The 14,883-nt window shown below is 41.2% G+C and overlaps 1 protein-coding gene across 1 annotated transcript in view; it reads left to right on the forward strand.

Annotated features, from left to right (window-relative positions):
- Positions 1-14,883, forward strand: part of UNC79 (unc-79 subunit of NALCN channel complex) — a 641,854-nt gene that overhangs the window by 15,273 nt on the left and 611,698 nt on the right. The window contains 3 exon segments of the mRNA XM_078660089.1: positions 3,110-3,123; positions 4,329-4,421; positions 7,747-7,802. Of these exon segments, the coding sequence (XP_078516215.1) occupies positions 3,110-3,123; positions 4,329-4,421; positions 7,747-7,802 (163 nt within the window).

The raw sequence follows: 14,883 nt of genomic DNA on the forward strand, positions 1-14,883 counted from the left end.
CATTTTTTTCTTTTGCATGTTACACACACACATGTCCTTTGGACATGTGTGTGCGCACCACCTGTTCAAATGTGCATTTAAGGGGTGCTACAGGGTGTCCTTTGGACACCCCTGGCACCCTTAAAATCGCTATCTTATTTGCGAGTAGCAAATTGCTACTCGCAAATAAGGGATACTCCCCATTCATTCCTATGGGCCTTTTGGCCCATAGGAATGAATGGGGAGTTATTCCTTATTTGCGAGTAGCAATTTGCTACTCGCAAATAAGGAATGTGTAGGAATCGCTATTTATTTAGCAATTCCTACATGAATACCGTTTTGCGAGTCCTCAATAGCGAATCGCTATGATTCGCTATTAGGGGCTCGCAAAACGGCCCCTTGATGAATCAGGCTGTTAGTACCACATTTCACCAAGATATTATGTTCTTCTATGTTTTGCATACATATGCAAGATTGTGATGGTTTTTAGTACCTTAAAACAATAACGTTTGATTGATTGATTATAGCCCAAAGACTGTTAAAATGGTGGCCTCCTAGTTCTATAGCCTGCCCAGAGATGCTTTTCCACTCTATACAGAGGTTTTCCCTTCAGACTGTAGTCTGAGTCATCCGGTGGTATGTTTTCAGTTCTAGGTTCTCATCCATCCCTAAGACTGTGTAGTATAGTTTGTGTTGTGTATTGTTGAGCATTACCCCATTATACAAAATTATCACCTGCAGGCCTCCTTGATACCTGGATATCTTTTTTTTGTTGTTGGTGGTCTTCCCTCATAGGAGAAGAATACGTTTATTGTATATGGTTATTTAAAAACTTTGCAGAATACAAAAATAATGAATAACAATCCTTGTTATAAGTAAACGAATCTCAAGTGACATAAAAACAAATTTATAAGAATATACATAAAATATCAACAATTCTTCAAAAACCTCTGGGTCCTAGCAGCATTCTAATTACATTTAGCAGGATCTAAGAACTAATTGAACCGTTATTATGGCAGCTGTTTGTTCTTCTTAAGTATGAATACACAGGTCACAAGTATATTTAAAACAATTTGTGAATAAGTACCTAAAATGCGGATGATTATTCGGCTCTCCAAGAGTTAGCAGCTTTATAATAGCATTTAACAGAATCTAAAAAGGGTACATAGTCATAAGTATAGCAGCTGCTGGGTCTTAAGTTTAAGTTTAAGTTTAAAATATTTATTGAGCGCAACATACACCTGGGCGGTTTCTTGGCGCTAAAGTAGAAGGCGACCAACTGAGCATCCACATCTAAACATCATAAAAAGCAAGCTGTAATAACTACAGCCCTAAACCCCCCTGTCTATAACGTACTAAGCATGAAAAGAACTACTTTCAAGAACCAAAATGTTCATGAAACAAAGTTGTGCTGCGGTTTATAGTGCAAGAGCATTGTGCAAATAGGAAGTACAGTTCTGAGTCCTTACTCCTTCTTTTTGGACATTTTCCTTCAATAATGGTGTAAAAAACGTTACCCCCCTACAAGCTAGGGGTCTGACGTTCCACTTAGCCAGGTAATAATGGCTTGCATCCATGAACGTATTCCTATATTCCTGAAGAGTGCTTTCAAAAGGATTTTCCTTTGCGCCAAGGGTACTGGACAGACGCATAAAATGTGGGTTAGTAGCTCTTGTTTGTAACCACAAAACCTGCAGATTAAAGTCTGCGACTGACGTTTCCAAGAGGGAATACAATCTTTTGATTCCATATTATCAAAGCGAATAACATGAATTGATACTTTAGTGCTAATGAAAAATGCTCTGCCAGATACCCCTGAGGACATAAGTTTGAATAAGAGTTTATTACTGTCCAGGTGTGTCTCCTTTGCGCAAGTGCCTTTTTATCTGTTGGATTCGATGCAATTTGAGATGCAGTTTTATAGCACTTGATTAAATGGTGCTTTCTCCATAGTTGCCTCCCATGCTTGTTTAATGCCTACATCCTTAATTACCAGATTTAAGTGACTGCCGCAAGAGCCTTTTATATTGCTGTGTTGCTGTTTCCTCGATTTCCCACCATCATAAATTATTAATGGATCCCCTTTCCGAAGCTCTTAGTATCCAGCACAATTTTATAAATGTATTTTTGCACTGATATACTTGATTTTTTAAGCCAAATTCTAAGCGAATTTGAGCTGGTGAAGCTGACATTGGGCTGATTTCAAGGTCTTATTAATTGAATGCTGTGTGTATAGTTGTAGTTTAGTAGAGGTGTTGCCTCAGAACTTTGCTGTTTACTAGCACAGCTCTTAAGTCAGTAACATACATGTTACCCACTGGTTAGCGAAATTCTTAACTTGACTCGTTAGGTGGCATTTCTGATCTGTGTTGGACATATATATGTGGTGCACACTGTCTAAAGTGGTAATTTGCGGCATTTGATAGTGGCAACTGCTGCAAGAAATGATGTGGTAGCCACCTGCACAGCACATATGTACTGTCTTGAATGCATGTGAAAAGTATGTGTAAAGTGTTCTCCAGCAGTAGATAAGAGAGAAGCTGAATATATGTGTACAGTGCTGTTGGTGGCGGTGTGGTCGCTGCCTACATGTAATATCTGAGCTTCGTTTGGAGTGTGTGTGATACGTATAATGTTTCTTATTACATCAATATCTAATGAACTATGAATGCACAACAGAAAAGTCCCTTCAGAGGCCAAAAGACTCAGCCATCAAGTAGAAGGACTTAACAGAGTTGCATTTTTAAGAAGGTTTGTTACACAAACAGTATGAAGCAAGCAAACAAGGTGAAGCTGTTTGTCCTGATTTTCTAGTACCAAGTAAAATTGTAAATTGATACTTGTATAGCGCACTACTCACCCACAAGGGTCTCAAGGTACTTGTACGAATACCGCTGTGGAACTCATCCTGGCTTTCCCTGTGAGGTGTCCACTCCTGGGCACCCCCAAGGTGGAGGCCAGGCATCCTTAGCGTTGTGGGGGCCGTTGTGGAGATTAAGCAAGCTATTGCCCAGAGTTGCAGAGTGGGACTCCATGATTGGAATAGGCACCGAGGGGAGAATTATCAGGTCTGTGGAATTTTGAGCCCAAGACCCGCCGAGCGGGGAATTGAACCCTGGTCCCGAGCTAGACCTCTTCATCAGGGTCTGTCGCTCTAACCATTGAGCCACACTCTCCAAGTACTGGTTGATGTTAGAGACCGGACCTTTCTCAGATTCAATACATAGGAGCTTCCCTTCCATGGCAGTGAGAAGAGAGAACACTCTACTTTGTATTAAGGCATTCCGCATGCAATTGACGGAACATGTGGTAGTTTACGGCATACATTCCTTTACCATCATGCACTGAGCCATCTGCCTTCTGCTTTGTTTAGTAGGGATAACCTTTTGTATAAATACCATTACAGTCTTCAATATGTGTAAAACACAAAGATGATGGGTGAAATGCACCCAAATAGTGACAGCCACTGGCAATTGCTTAGGTAGCATAGCATTCCATTGTTTGTTTGTTCAACATACCTGTTCAGACAGAGTAAAGAGTCTACAATGTATGCCCTGCAGAGGGACATTTGTCAGGGGACCAGGACCATCCTTGCTTCAGAGTGACAGTGCCATCATAGAGTACACCCGCCACCTGTGGACAGGGTCATGGTCTCCTTCAAGAGGAGAGGTGTCTCTTTGTGTAAGTGAAAGATAAACATTTGTAGCTGCCTTTAGCCTGCACCTTCTTTGTAAATGGAGTGAATCTTAGTCATAAAGTGGATTTGCATAAGGCACCTTGCAGTTATAGTACAATTAGCAAATATTTGCACCGCAGGCAACAAAATATTCACCAATTGGTCCAGGTTAGAACTAAAAAAGTGTGATCGTTTTTTATTGACGAGGTTTCGGCTCGACCTTTTCCACTATCTCTTTGCTCAACCTCGTGGCTCCCACAGAGGTCAGTACCTCATGCCCTGTGACTGCGACGGTGAGTCTCCTTAGGACATGATGCACTTTATAATGTTTTGCAGTTTTTATGATGATCCTAGAAAATTATTTATTAAAAAAGCTGGTTTCAGGAGGGTAAGACCAGCATTTATCTTTTTACAACTCCTCTCTAATGACACTGTTTTGTACACTCTCAATTTTTTACGGGTTGCTCTCAGACTCAGATCAAGTTGAGATTAATATCTGTATTGTAATCTATGTATTTTGACTATAAATCCAGTGTAATTTGATGCATCAACACTTCCTAATCTGTATTTTGGAAGACGTTTTTATTCATGTTTGTTTGACTTTTATGTTTTTATTAATAAAACCGAATAAAGTTTGTTGATGATGACCTAAAAACGTGTATCTTTGCTTCAGTAGGCTCCAGCAGAAGAGAAGGAGTAACTGCACACGTCAACCTGTCTGCCTCATCCATGCTCATGATTGCGATGCAGTACACATCAAATCCTGGTATGTTGTCACTCTATTTTACTTTGACTACCTTTACTCACTTTACTGTCCCTTTTCGTACTATCCTCAAGCCTATCATAATGTGTGGAAGTCAATTCAAAGTTATTTCGCAAACTCCACTCTCTCCTAATCTACTGTATTATCTCTTTTATGTGCTTCTCTTTTCGTCTACTTCAGCACTATTCTATACAATCCAATTATTGCTAACTTCATTCTGCTTTGATCTATTCTGTTTTCGGTTTTATTCAACGAGAACTTTACTCCCCTCCAATTGTACTTTCCTATTTATTGGTCGTAACTTTACCATTCTCACTTCCACCTATCTCAGCTCTACCAACCATGTTATATTCTTCTCTACTCTACATATCAAATTATGCTCTCATATAAAGCCCCCATCCAAATGTACTTTATTTTTTGCTACTCCATCCCTCATTAGTTCTTCTTTCATCTGTTACACTATTATTTCCCACTTTGCTTCATCCTGTTATGATTTTCTCTACTCTATCCCACTCTACTCGACTCTACTCTCTTACTTTTTACCCTTCCCCACTGTATCCTACTCAATTTATTTCTTCTTTGTTCAACTGCATTCTAACCTGCTTTATTATATCCTACCACTCTTTCGAACTCTTCTCATAAATTACTCTATACTGCTTAGTGTGTCATTTGGAAAAACAAGTAAGTGCAAGAGCCTGACTTTTTTTCTTAGGGGGTCGCCATGCTGATGCCACCCAATGTGAATGCAGAGGTTTAACTCCATAACTAATGCAAACAAATTGTTGACTCTTTCATTAACATTCTGCTACATTGTTCCTGTGGATCCAGAGAGCAACGAGAACCATGCCATAGTTCCTCGGCAAGGTCTCAGCTACAAATCCATTCAAGGCTTACATTGCGCCATTTGTTCAAAAGAGCTGAATTCCAGGTTAATGCAGTGATCTGTGTCAACTTGTCACATGTCAGCCAAAAGCAACTTCTTCATTTCTGTTTTTCTTCATATTCTGGCAATTGCAACCAAGTCAGAATTCTTGTTATTTGCCAACAGCTACAAACAAGATGCAATACAAGCCTGGTTTAGTGACATGAACCTTGATGTCTTCAAACCCTCAACTTTCACTGACTGCTAAGTAACTTGGATTCACATTAGACATCCACTTCAACCCAAGGATCACCTTACGAAAAAAAAACACAAAGTCAGCCAATTACCATCTCTCTAAAGAGAGCCAAACCATTTATTCCAGAAAGGGACTTGCTTTCCTGCCTGAATTGTGGTAATGCTCTACTCTATAGCCTCCAAAACTACTCCACAATGGCACCCCTTTGCAGCATCCTAAACAGTGCAGCACTTCTTATCCAAGGCCTGAAGAAATATGATTGCACCACTCCCATCCAGATGGAACTCCATTGGTTCTCCTTGCTGGCTTGCATCATCGTCAAAAACCAGCTGCATTATTTACAAAGCCCTCACAAACCGCACCCTCGCTTATCATGCTCACCATCTCAGGTGGATCTCAACACACCGCAGTTAGGACACCATCAGGACAACATCCCCATATCCATTAGGACTGCCCCAGTACAGCTCCAATTTAGGGAAGAGTTGAAGACCCACCTCATTAACAAACATTACATCACAATGCATTATTCATCCACAACCTAGCTTCCTCTCCTCTTACTCAATGAATTTAAGCTTGTCTATGACCATGCACAGTACTCCGCTGCCTTTTGGCCTGGTTCATTCTACAGAAATAACATATACATACATACTGTTGGAGCCCTAGGGGCAGATTTAAAGTTTAAGGGAAAGGATGGTATTCCATTGGGATGGTGAGGGACATTGTCCCAGCATCCAGAGGGACCACTGCCCACCAAATCTAGAATTGTTCACCGTCCCCACTGACAACTGTTAACATTGACAGGGACGTCCATCATAGCATGTTTCTATTTATGTTGTAAAAGTTTGACAGACAGCTCCGTCAAATAGGACAACCACCGTCAAACATTTATACAGGTTTTCATTTTTCGAAAACAAACTCCTGTACTGATTTCTCTCCTCCTATGTGAGCCTAGTATAATTGGAGGACTTCAATCTTCATATCTGATTGTACTCTAATCTGTTACTCTGCAAAAGCTAACTTTTCTGTACTTCAGATACTGCTTCCTTTAACACTGTACTTTATCGCATTGTATTAAAAGCTTGCTCTACACCATTCTATCCAATACTTTGGAGCTATGGTCTGATGTGTCCTAAGCCACTTCATTTGACCTCATTTTGTCCTTCTATCCTTGATTCTGTTCCCTTTTTTCGGTATTATAATTCTCTGCCATTTTATGAGTTATCCTATCATTCTTTATCATTGCTAATCCATATTCCTTCTTTTCAAATAATCCTATTTCTGAGAAGTAGTCTTCAGGTAGAATATAACCACTCACACTAGATCCACATTCAAATATATACTAAATGTAAAATAGTGGACTTTCCTCACATTCTTTTATAATGAACTTAGGTTACTTGTGGGTACATCCTGCAATAGATTATTTTGTAGAAATACTTCAAAAAATGAGCTGTTTTAACGAGCCTCAATATAGCCTTCGAAGGCTATCCTTGATGACCTGCTATTTCATTCAACAAAAAAAGACCTACATCATTAAGACAATGTTGTACCCATAAATAGTCCTATGGGTCGACAGGGAAAGAGTGTGACTCAGTCGGATTAACATCAAGAAAATGGACATTCCATTCTACTTATTTTAACCATGCAATCCATTTGTACCTGTTGTGCATTGATGAGCTGTGCATGACACAATGTCATATTCTTGATTATGGTTTCCATTGGACTCTATTAACATGAATCAAAGATTTCAATTGGAAAGTGCTTGTCTCCTCAGTCTTCGCCAGCTTTTCTTAGTTCAACAGCCTTGCCTGGGTCTCCAGAAATCCGAGGGAATTGATGAAATGCTGCTTTCTCCTGTTCCAGAGTGCCTCAAGGAAACAAGTGGAATAGCAGCCCTCTCCTGCCCTTACCCCTCTGCTCTCCCCCATCTCCGCCCTCTACCATCCGCCTCTCCCTGCCTCTGCCCTCTCCATCGCCTATTCCCCCCTTCCCTATCTCACTCTCCTCTCCATCTCCATCTCCATTTCTCCTCTACACCCTTCTTCTTTCTCCTCTCCTCTCCTCTCCTCTCTTCTCCTCTCCTCCCTTCTTCTTTCTCATCTCCTTCCCCCCTCTTAAACAAACCACACACTTTAATCAAATGCATTCACAAAAGAAAATACTCTTTTACTTTAATGCATTAACACATCTAATCCTGTTCTTATTCCTCCTAGTTTATCACTGTCAGTTGCTTGAATGCCTTATGAAATACAAGCAAGAAGTTTGGAAGGTAAGTCAGCATGCCAAAAGTATTTATTAGCTTTACAGTGTACACCTCATCCTATATATTTTGCAAGCTGAGACCAGCCTCTAATACAGCAAAAGGTTCACCCAATCGGGTAATTTTCAGCGTAATCAATTGGTAGTGTGGTTGGAATCTTAACCTTTTTTTCTAAGTCATTCTATTCGTGGAGACCCAGAACCTTGCATGTTTTGCATCTGTGTTCCCCCCAATTAAAATACACAAAACACATTCGTGCAATGTCATTGGGTTGAGTTTGTATGCTACTAAAAGGCATGTGAGGAGCAGACATAGTTTGGATATGGGTACTCTCAGTCCCAGAAGACCATGTAGATGGTCATAAAAACTTGATCGATCATTTGATGTCTGGGAGCTGGTAGAGGGACTTCAGGAAAGACGTAATATAGCTCTGCCTTTTAATGTTCATACACATCCTTACCCCCCTGTTATATGTCTTCTGAGGTCTTGGACAGACTGATGAAGATGACGTTGCCACATCCATGCTAGACAAAAATCAAGGATCTGACTTGTTTCAATCAATGACCAACCTGAAGTATTGCGAGCATTTCCCTTAGCATGGATAGTATCAAGGTTTGATATTTAACCACCACCATTAATTAAGGTTTTGAAAACATCTTGGTGTGAAAAGAACTGAAATTTTGGAAAGTAGATTTGACATTGGAGTGTTACAGTTTTATGAAAGGCACCATGCCAGGGTGTCGGTAGAGTGAGGTTTACTTTTACTATTGAATTCAGTTATTCTACGTCTACGTACAGGTTGATAGCAAACACAGCAAGATGATGGACAGAGTGCTGAAACATTTCAGGCACTCACTCCCAGTCAAGAGATCTGGGTTAAATCCGTCATTTTTTTGCTCACCATGCCACCCCAATTTGGACCCAGCCATATGCAAATCAATCTTGAACCAACACCCCATGGGAACAATCCAGCCCAAAATGCCAGGCCATGTCCTCCCTGGACCGGAAACAAGTATCCTTGGACCCGTTCCCAGATATCACACCTCATCTGCCAGGCTAGCTGGAATCCAGTGGCACTGCGAGAAAGGGACAATGTCTGGGCATACCCACGGCCACTTAGGGCGAACTAAGCAAACACAGCAAGATGATGGATGGAGTGCTGAAACATTTCAAACACTCAGCCCCAGTCAAGAGATTTGGGTTAAATCCATCGTTCTTCTGCTCTCCATGCCACCCCTGTTTGTACTCGGCCATATTCAAATTAGTCTTCAACTTGCTCCTCATGGGAAGTGTCCAGCCTGAACTGCCAGGCCAGGTCCTCCCTGGACCGGAAATAAGCATTCTGGGAATGTTCAGCATCCTGTCCATCATCTTTTTGTGTGTCACCCCAAGTGGGAAAGGTATGCTCAAATTTAGGTACCGTGTTTAGTATGATATTGGATTCAATATAGTCCCGCTGATGAGGGGTGATGCCCTAAAACGGGTCCCAGAATGCTTGTTTCCGGTCCAGGGAGGATCTGACCTGGCAGTTCGGACTGGATCTTCCCATTGGGCACAGCGTCAAGACTAATTTGTATATGGCTGGGTCCAAACTGGAATGGCAGCGTGAGCAAAAAAATTAAGGATTTAGGCCCAAATCTCTGTACCGGGGATGAATATTTGACATTGTTCATTATTCTGTCCATCATATTTTTGTGTTGTTATAAAAACAGGTTAACATAGATTCGAATATAGTGTTTGCAGATTTACATTTAGCAAGTCATTAGGTTTCCCAAAGACATCATTTATTCCACGTCATAGGATCTGTATACCAGATTATCACACCAATTTTGACATCAAGACCTAGCTGAAGGTAAGGTTTGCACTACCTTTGACTCCAAAAAGTGGCAAATGTACTTTTATTTAAACAACCTTTATTGAATATTATTGGTTAATACTTGGGTGACTACTGGTTCAAACAGCAAGCTACTAAAAAGCAGAAAGTCTAAAGTTGTGCCTACTTTTAAAACTTCAGGACGCAGCAATGGAGGGTATCCACTCTAACGGCTGAATTACATCCTTTGTTTCTTTAAATGTTTTAAAGTAAATACAAAAAAAAGTATTGGTGACAGAATGCAAGTTAAAGAAGTGTGCTACATGTAGAGGAGGAGCAAACCCAAAGGTGACAAAAAGGAATTATAGGTAAATGGAAAACACAGGGCATGTAGCATTATGCATATAAAGGACAGTGCAGCTTGACCATTGCCAGAAGTTGGCACATATGCTGAGCAGTAGAAGGATCCATATAGAAAGATAGCAAGGCAGAACTGCATTAGTGAGCAAGAAATAACACTAATCAAAGCATTAAGGAATTAAGAAGTAGGATCCCACTGGTGATAAGAAAAAAAGCCACATCAACAACTACCACGGACTCAAATCCCAGTACAAAAGGAATTTTAAAGCTCAAAAAGAGCTCTTAAAGTAGTTGCAAATGTAACAACAATGAATCTTCATGCCCAAGTAGGGAGAAAACCAACATAACTCTAAAGGATCGCCTGACAGAATTTAGATCTTCCTTATTTATAATCGGAGGGAGCTGTTGATGACTGTAGCAAAGCAGTGCACGAGAAGCTTAATGAAGTATGAAATAAATAATTCTAGATGTGTAACAGTGAATTGCGAGGATATTTTTTACCGAGGGGTTCTGAGTGACATCAAATAGATTACAAGAGCAAAGCTCGAGTTGTCTGCAATGTCACGCAGAACCCCGAGGTGAAAAACATCCCTGTAATTCACTTTTTACCCGTCTATAATTTTTTTTTTTAATGGACCACAAAATGATCTGCCCGTACTTTCAAACTCTATGCAGTGGCAGGGGAGTAATAGGGGAGGCATAGATAACACAGCAGCTCCTCCCTGATCTAAATGTGAAAAGCACATACCTTACCTGCCATGCTAAACAACCCTCACCACCTTCCCTGCCTTTCATCCCCCTCCTGCAGTTTTGCTTTCAATCAAGGCCTTTGCGACGTAGCAATAGTGGGTAGTGAGTTTTGTAATCAACTGCTGCTACATAATAGCAGTGAGTTACCATTAATAATCTGATGTAAAGGATAGAGGCTTTCCATGCTTAAACAAGAGGGCATAATGCACATATAGAAAGGTGCACATGAATGATGAAACACAACAATTAATTCAAACACTGATCTAGAGAACAGGAATGGGGGGGGGGGGCAACGTATGTTTTTCCATAATCCCAGTACGTGAATAAAGCAAAATCCCCTGTGTCTAATACAAAACGATGCTTGCCAGAGTTATTGAAAATAATTGCTTAGCTACTGTTGTACATTCAAAGAGTACTACAATTTCATGAAAGTTGCCAAAGGAATGGATGAGCACTAACGCCTGTATACTGACATTAGGTATCCCACCTGATGCCTTAACTCTGAATGGGATTCCATTTTAGGCCATCAGAGGTAGATGTGTACCTGGGGTTCCTGTTTGTTTTGCTGCACTGCTCGGGGCAAGACTACTTACCAGCATTTCCTTAGCACCCTGTTGGATTCCTTGGTCTGCTGTTTGGTTTCCCCCCGCCGCCGCCGCTGTTGACATCGCGAGCGGCCGCCGAGCGGGGGAAACCACATTTCCCAGAAGTCCTGAGGAACACGCCCACTCCATTACGCGCCCAGTGGGGCACAAAAGACCGCGAGTACTCCCGCGTCGCGGGATGCGCGCGGGCATCGCCGGGAGAAGCCCGGGACAAGGTCGGGGCTGTCCTAGGCCGTCACAGGCCGAAAGAGGCTGGGCTGGGCCCCCTCTCTTGGCCCGTCCGCAGGAAAAGGTACTGTCAAAAGGAAGCAAATATAATTGTACACCCAATCCCCTTGTAAATTTAATGTCATATATCAGACACACGGCCAGGGCGTAATACTTTGAGTTGGGGATATCTACACTAACAATGACTAAAAGAAAGTGTACGGTGGGAACACTGGCCGATTTCATCACACGAACTGAAAAGGCTTTGGACCAAGAAATCGAATATGCCCAGAGGAGATTATCCCTTGACCCTTCTAGACTCCCCACATATACGGTAGTCAGGGAGGCACAAACATTAGAAAATGTCCTACCTGTTGTAGCAATACATCAGGATCAGTTAGAGCACACCTTAGACCAGCCGACTACCCTAATCGATTCAGAAATACAAAGCCCAGAGACGAGTCCCGGAATATCTACTAGACTGCGGGCCCAAAAGTCGTCAGTCACGATAAATAAGCAGATAGGGGGTAGTGGTGACTATTTATTAAGGGGGAAGAAACCAAGCCAGAAGAAAACGAAAGCTGGCACCAAGAGGGGGGGTTGCGATCCGTATGCGAATGACCAAGATTCGTCAGGACTTACTGCTAGATCTATTGGGGTCCAAACAGATATAATTAACCCTAACGAATCTATAATCGATAGGGGGTTAGTGGATGGCCTGGAACAGATCGTAGCTGATATTATAAAAACAACTCTAACTTCTGTCCACAACCAAATAAGTGAATCAATGGATCACAAATTAAGAGAGCTAAATAACGAGATCATCCAGTTAAATGCTGCTGTTGCCCATTTAGGCAAAAATATAGCTGAAGGAAATAGAATAATTGTTGAGGGAGGGGATTTGTTAGCTAAACTAGAAGTAACCAAAGTAAAGAACAGGGATCACATCGAACTAGGAACCCCATTGGGCAAAGGACCTGAATTGGGAGGAAGACATTTGGATAAAACCTGTAATAGACATAACGAAGAAATTATCACTCCCCCTTTGGTAACTAAGAGGAGTCGATTTACCCCGCCTGGTCACAAGGATAAGAATGGACTAGTGTCCAACCCCTATAGGGAGATTCAATATAGCCCAAAAGGCACAGATTTGGTTCCCAATCCTGATGTCTTAGATCTGCCCCCAGCAACCTGCCCATATGTTTTAGTACTAACAGGAGTGCCTGCGCTAAAAAGAGAACAGACGGAGTCATGGGTTGTCGTAAAAAAAAGAATAATGGATTGGCTATCTAAACATAAAAACCTTAATACCAGGAAAGCAAATGAGATCTTAATGGTACGCAGAGTAGGATGGGTGGGTAATACACCTAAAAATATACTTGGAGACTGTATAGTTGTCAATTTTAGGCAACCACATTTGGTGCGTTCCCTTCTTCGAGTAAATGAAGACCAAGCTGTAAGCCAGACAAATATTCAGGCCCTCCCTTTAGGGTATTTTTATAAACCTCAGAATTCCACTCCTGGACTATTATTGAATATGGCATTCCCAATAGTGACACACAATAGATTCCAGGAGCTGTCACAGTTAGATGGAGTGGATTGACTGCTCCCGCCACTTATACAGAAAAGCCCACCCAAGGAGAAGGGAGAAGAAGAAGTAGGGTGTAATTCTAAAATACCTGAAACTATAAATAGCAACAGGGAAGAAATTGGCTGTAATGATTGCGGAGATGTCGCATACATAAAAGCTTTGGTTTCTAACTCAAGTGTGATTAATGGACCACGGGATCAATTAAAAGATAGTGTAAGTCTAAAAATACCTTCATGGAACATCGCAGGCTTGAAAAAGAACACAAAGGACCCGGGGTGGAACGAATATGTCGAGACAAGCGACATATGTTTATTACAGGAAACTTGGGCCACCAAAATTATCCACCGAGCAGGATATAAAACCTTTTGTATTGGTGCAATTCCGTCTAAAAAGGGCAGGCCATCAGGGGAACTAATGATTTGGACAAAAGTCACCATTAATGGTATTATAAAACAGGTAGAGACAAACTCCCCTGATATACTGGGCATACAAATAGTGACCGATGATAACAGGGTTCTGAATATCTATAATTTATATAATCGCTCTGGACTGGCATCCAAGGAATCGCAGGTATTTGCCCAACTGGAGCAGGTTTTAAGTAAAATACAAATAGGTACAGGCATAATTTTAGGGGGAGATTTCAATTGTGAGTACGAACCAATAAAAGGGCTGGACTGCATCTATGAGGACGAGAATATGGTGAATGAGATCCCCGAGCTATCTAGTGTGAAGCAGGTTGCATGCACAACCTTAGCGCTTCAAATAACAAGTCTAATGACCACTCATGGACTAAGAGCATGTAATGGTCGACATACTTCTGATGTACCGATGGTTCCCACATTCTCCAAGAAGGACATGCTAAGTAAGATAGACTATGTAGCTCTATCCCTTGACCTATGGCATTATATAGTAGATTTCAAAGTTAAGAAAAGGGTAGAAAGTGACCATCGGCCACTTGAATTAGTACTAAAAAAGAGAGATTATATCTAGTACACTGGATTATAAATCTCCTGCCCTAGATACTAGTGATAATATAACTGCGACTAATAATCGTCGAGCAGTTAAATGGGCTCACACATTGGACAACAACGTGAATCTGGCAAAAATCTATAATACTCTTGCTAGTACCTTTTCTACTTATATAGCAATAGAAAGTGAGGGGAACCAATTCTTAGAACTACATAAAAGATTTATATTGGAAATAACCCCATTAATAACTAAGCCACTTAGACCAGACTCTGAGAATAGGAACAAAAAGATGATGGGGAAACCTTGGTACGACAAAGCTTGCCACCGTGCCAAATCCGAGCTAGAAATAGCAATTAAAACTAAATGTAATAGCACCATGGTGAGGGAAGCACGGCTGAAGTATAAAACATCACTAGAGACTGCCAAAAAAATCTGGGATGAAGCAATATGGGCAGACATGCTGACCGCAGTAAAAAGCAAGGATTCCTTTCGCTTTTGGAAAATTGTTGCAAATAAGAATAGGGAAGCGAAGGGTACTAGAGATGTTTTTCTGGAAGAAAAGACTTGGGTGGATCATTTCACAAATCTATATGCAGCACTTGACCCAGGGACCGAATTGGATACTCCAATATCTCCAAATTCACCTGAGTACACCTTAGAATTTACCCTTAAGGAAACCGATATAGCTATTAACTCTGTGAAACCTGGTAAAGCCCCAGGACTTGACTACATACCAGGAGACTTGTTCAAGCATGATGTTAAAACTTGGGGACCTTATCTTAACTACTTGTGTAA

Source organism: Lissotriton helveticus, chromosome 9 (genome assembly GCF_964261635.1).
Source record: "Lissotriton helveticus chromosome 9, aLisHel1.1, whole genome shotgun sequence".
Classification (NCBI taxonomy): Eukaryota; Metazoa; Chordata; class Amphibia; order Caudata; family Salamandridae; genus Lissotriton; species Lissotriton helveticus.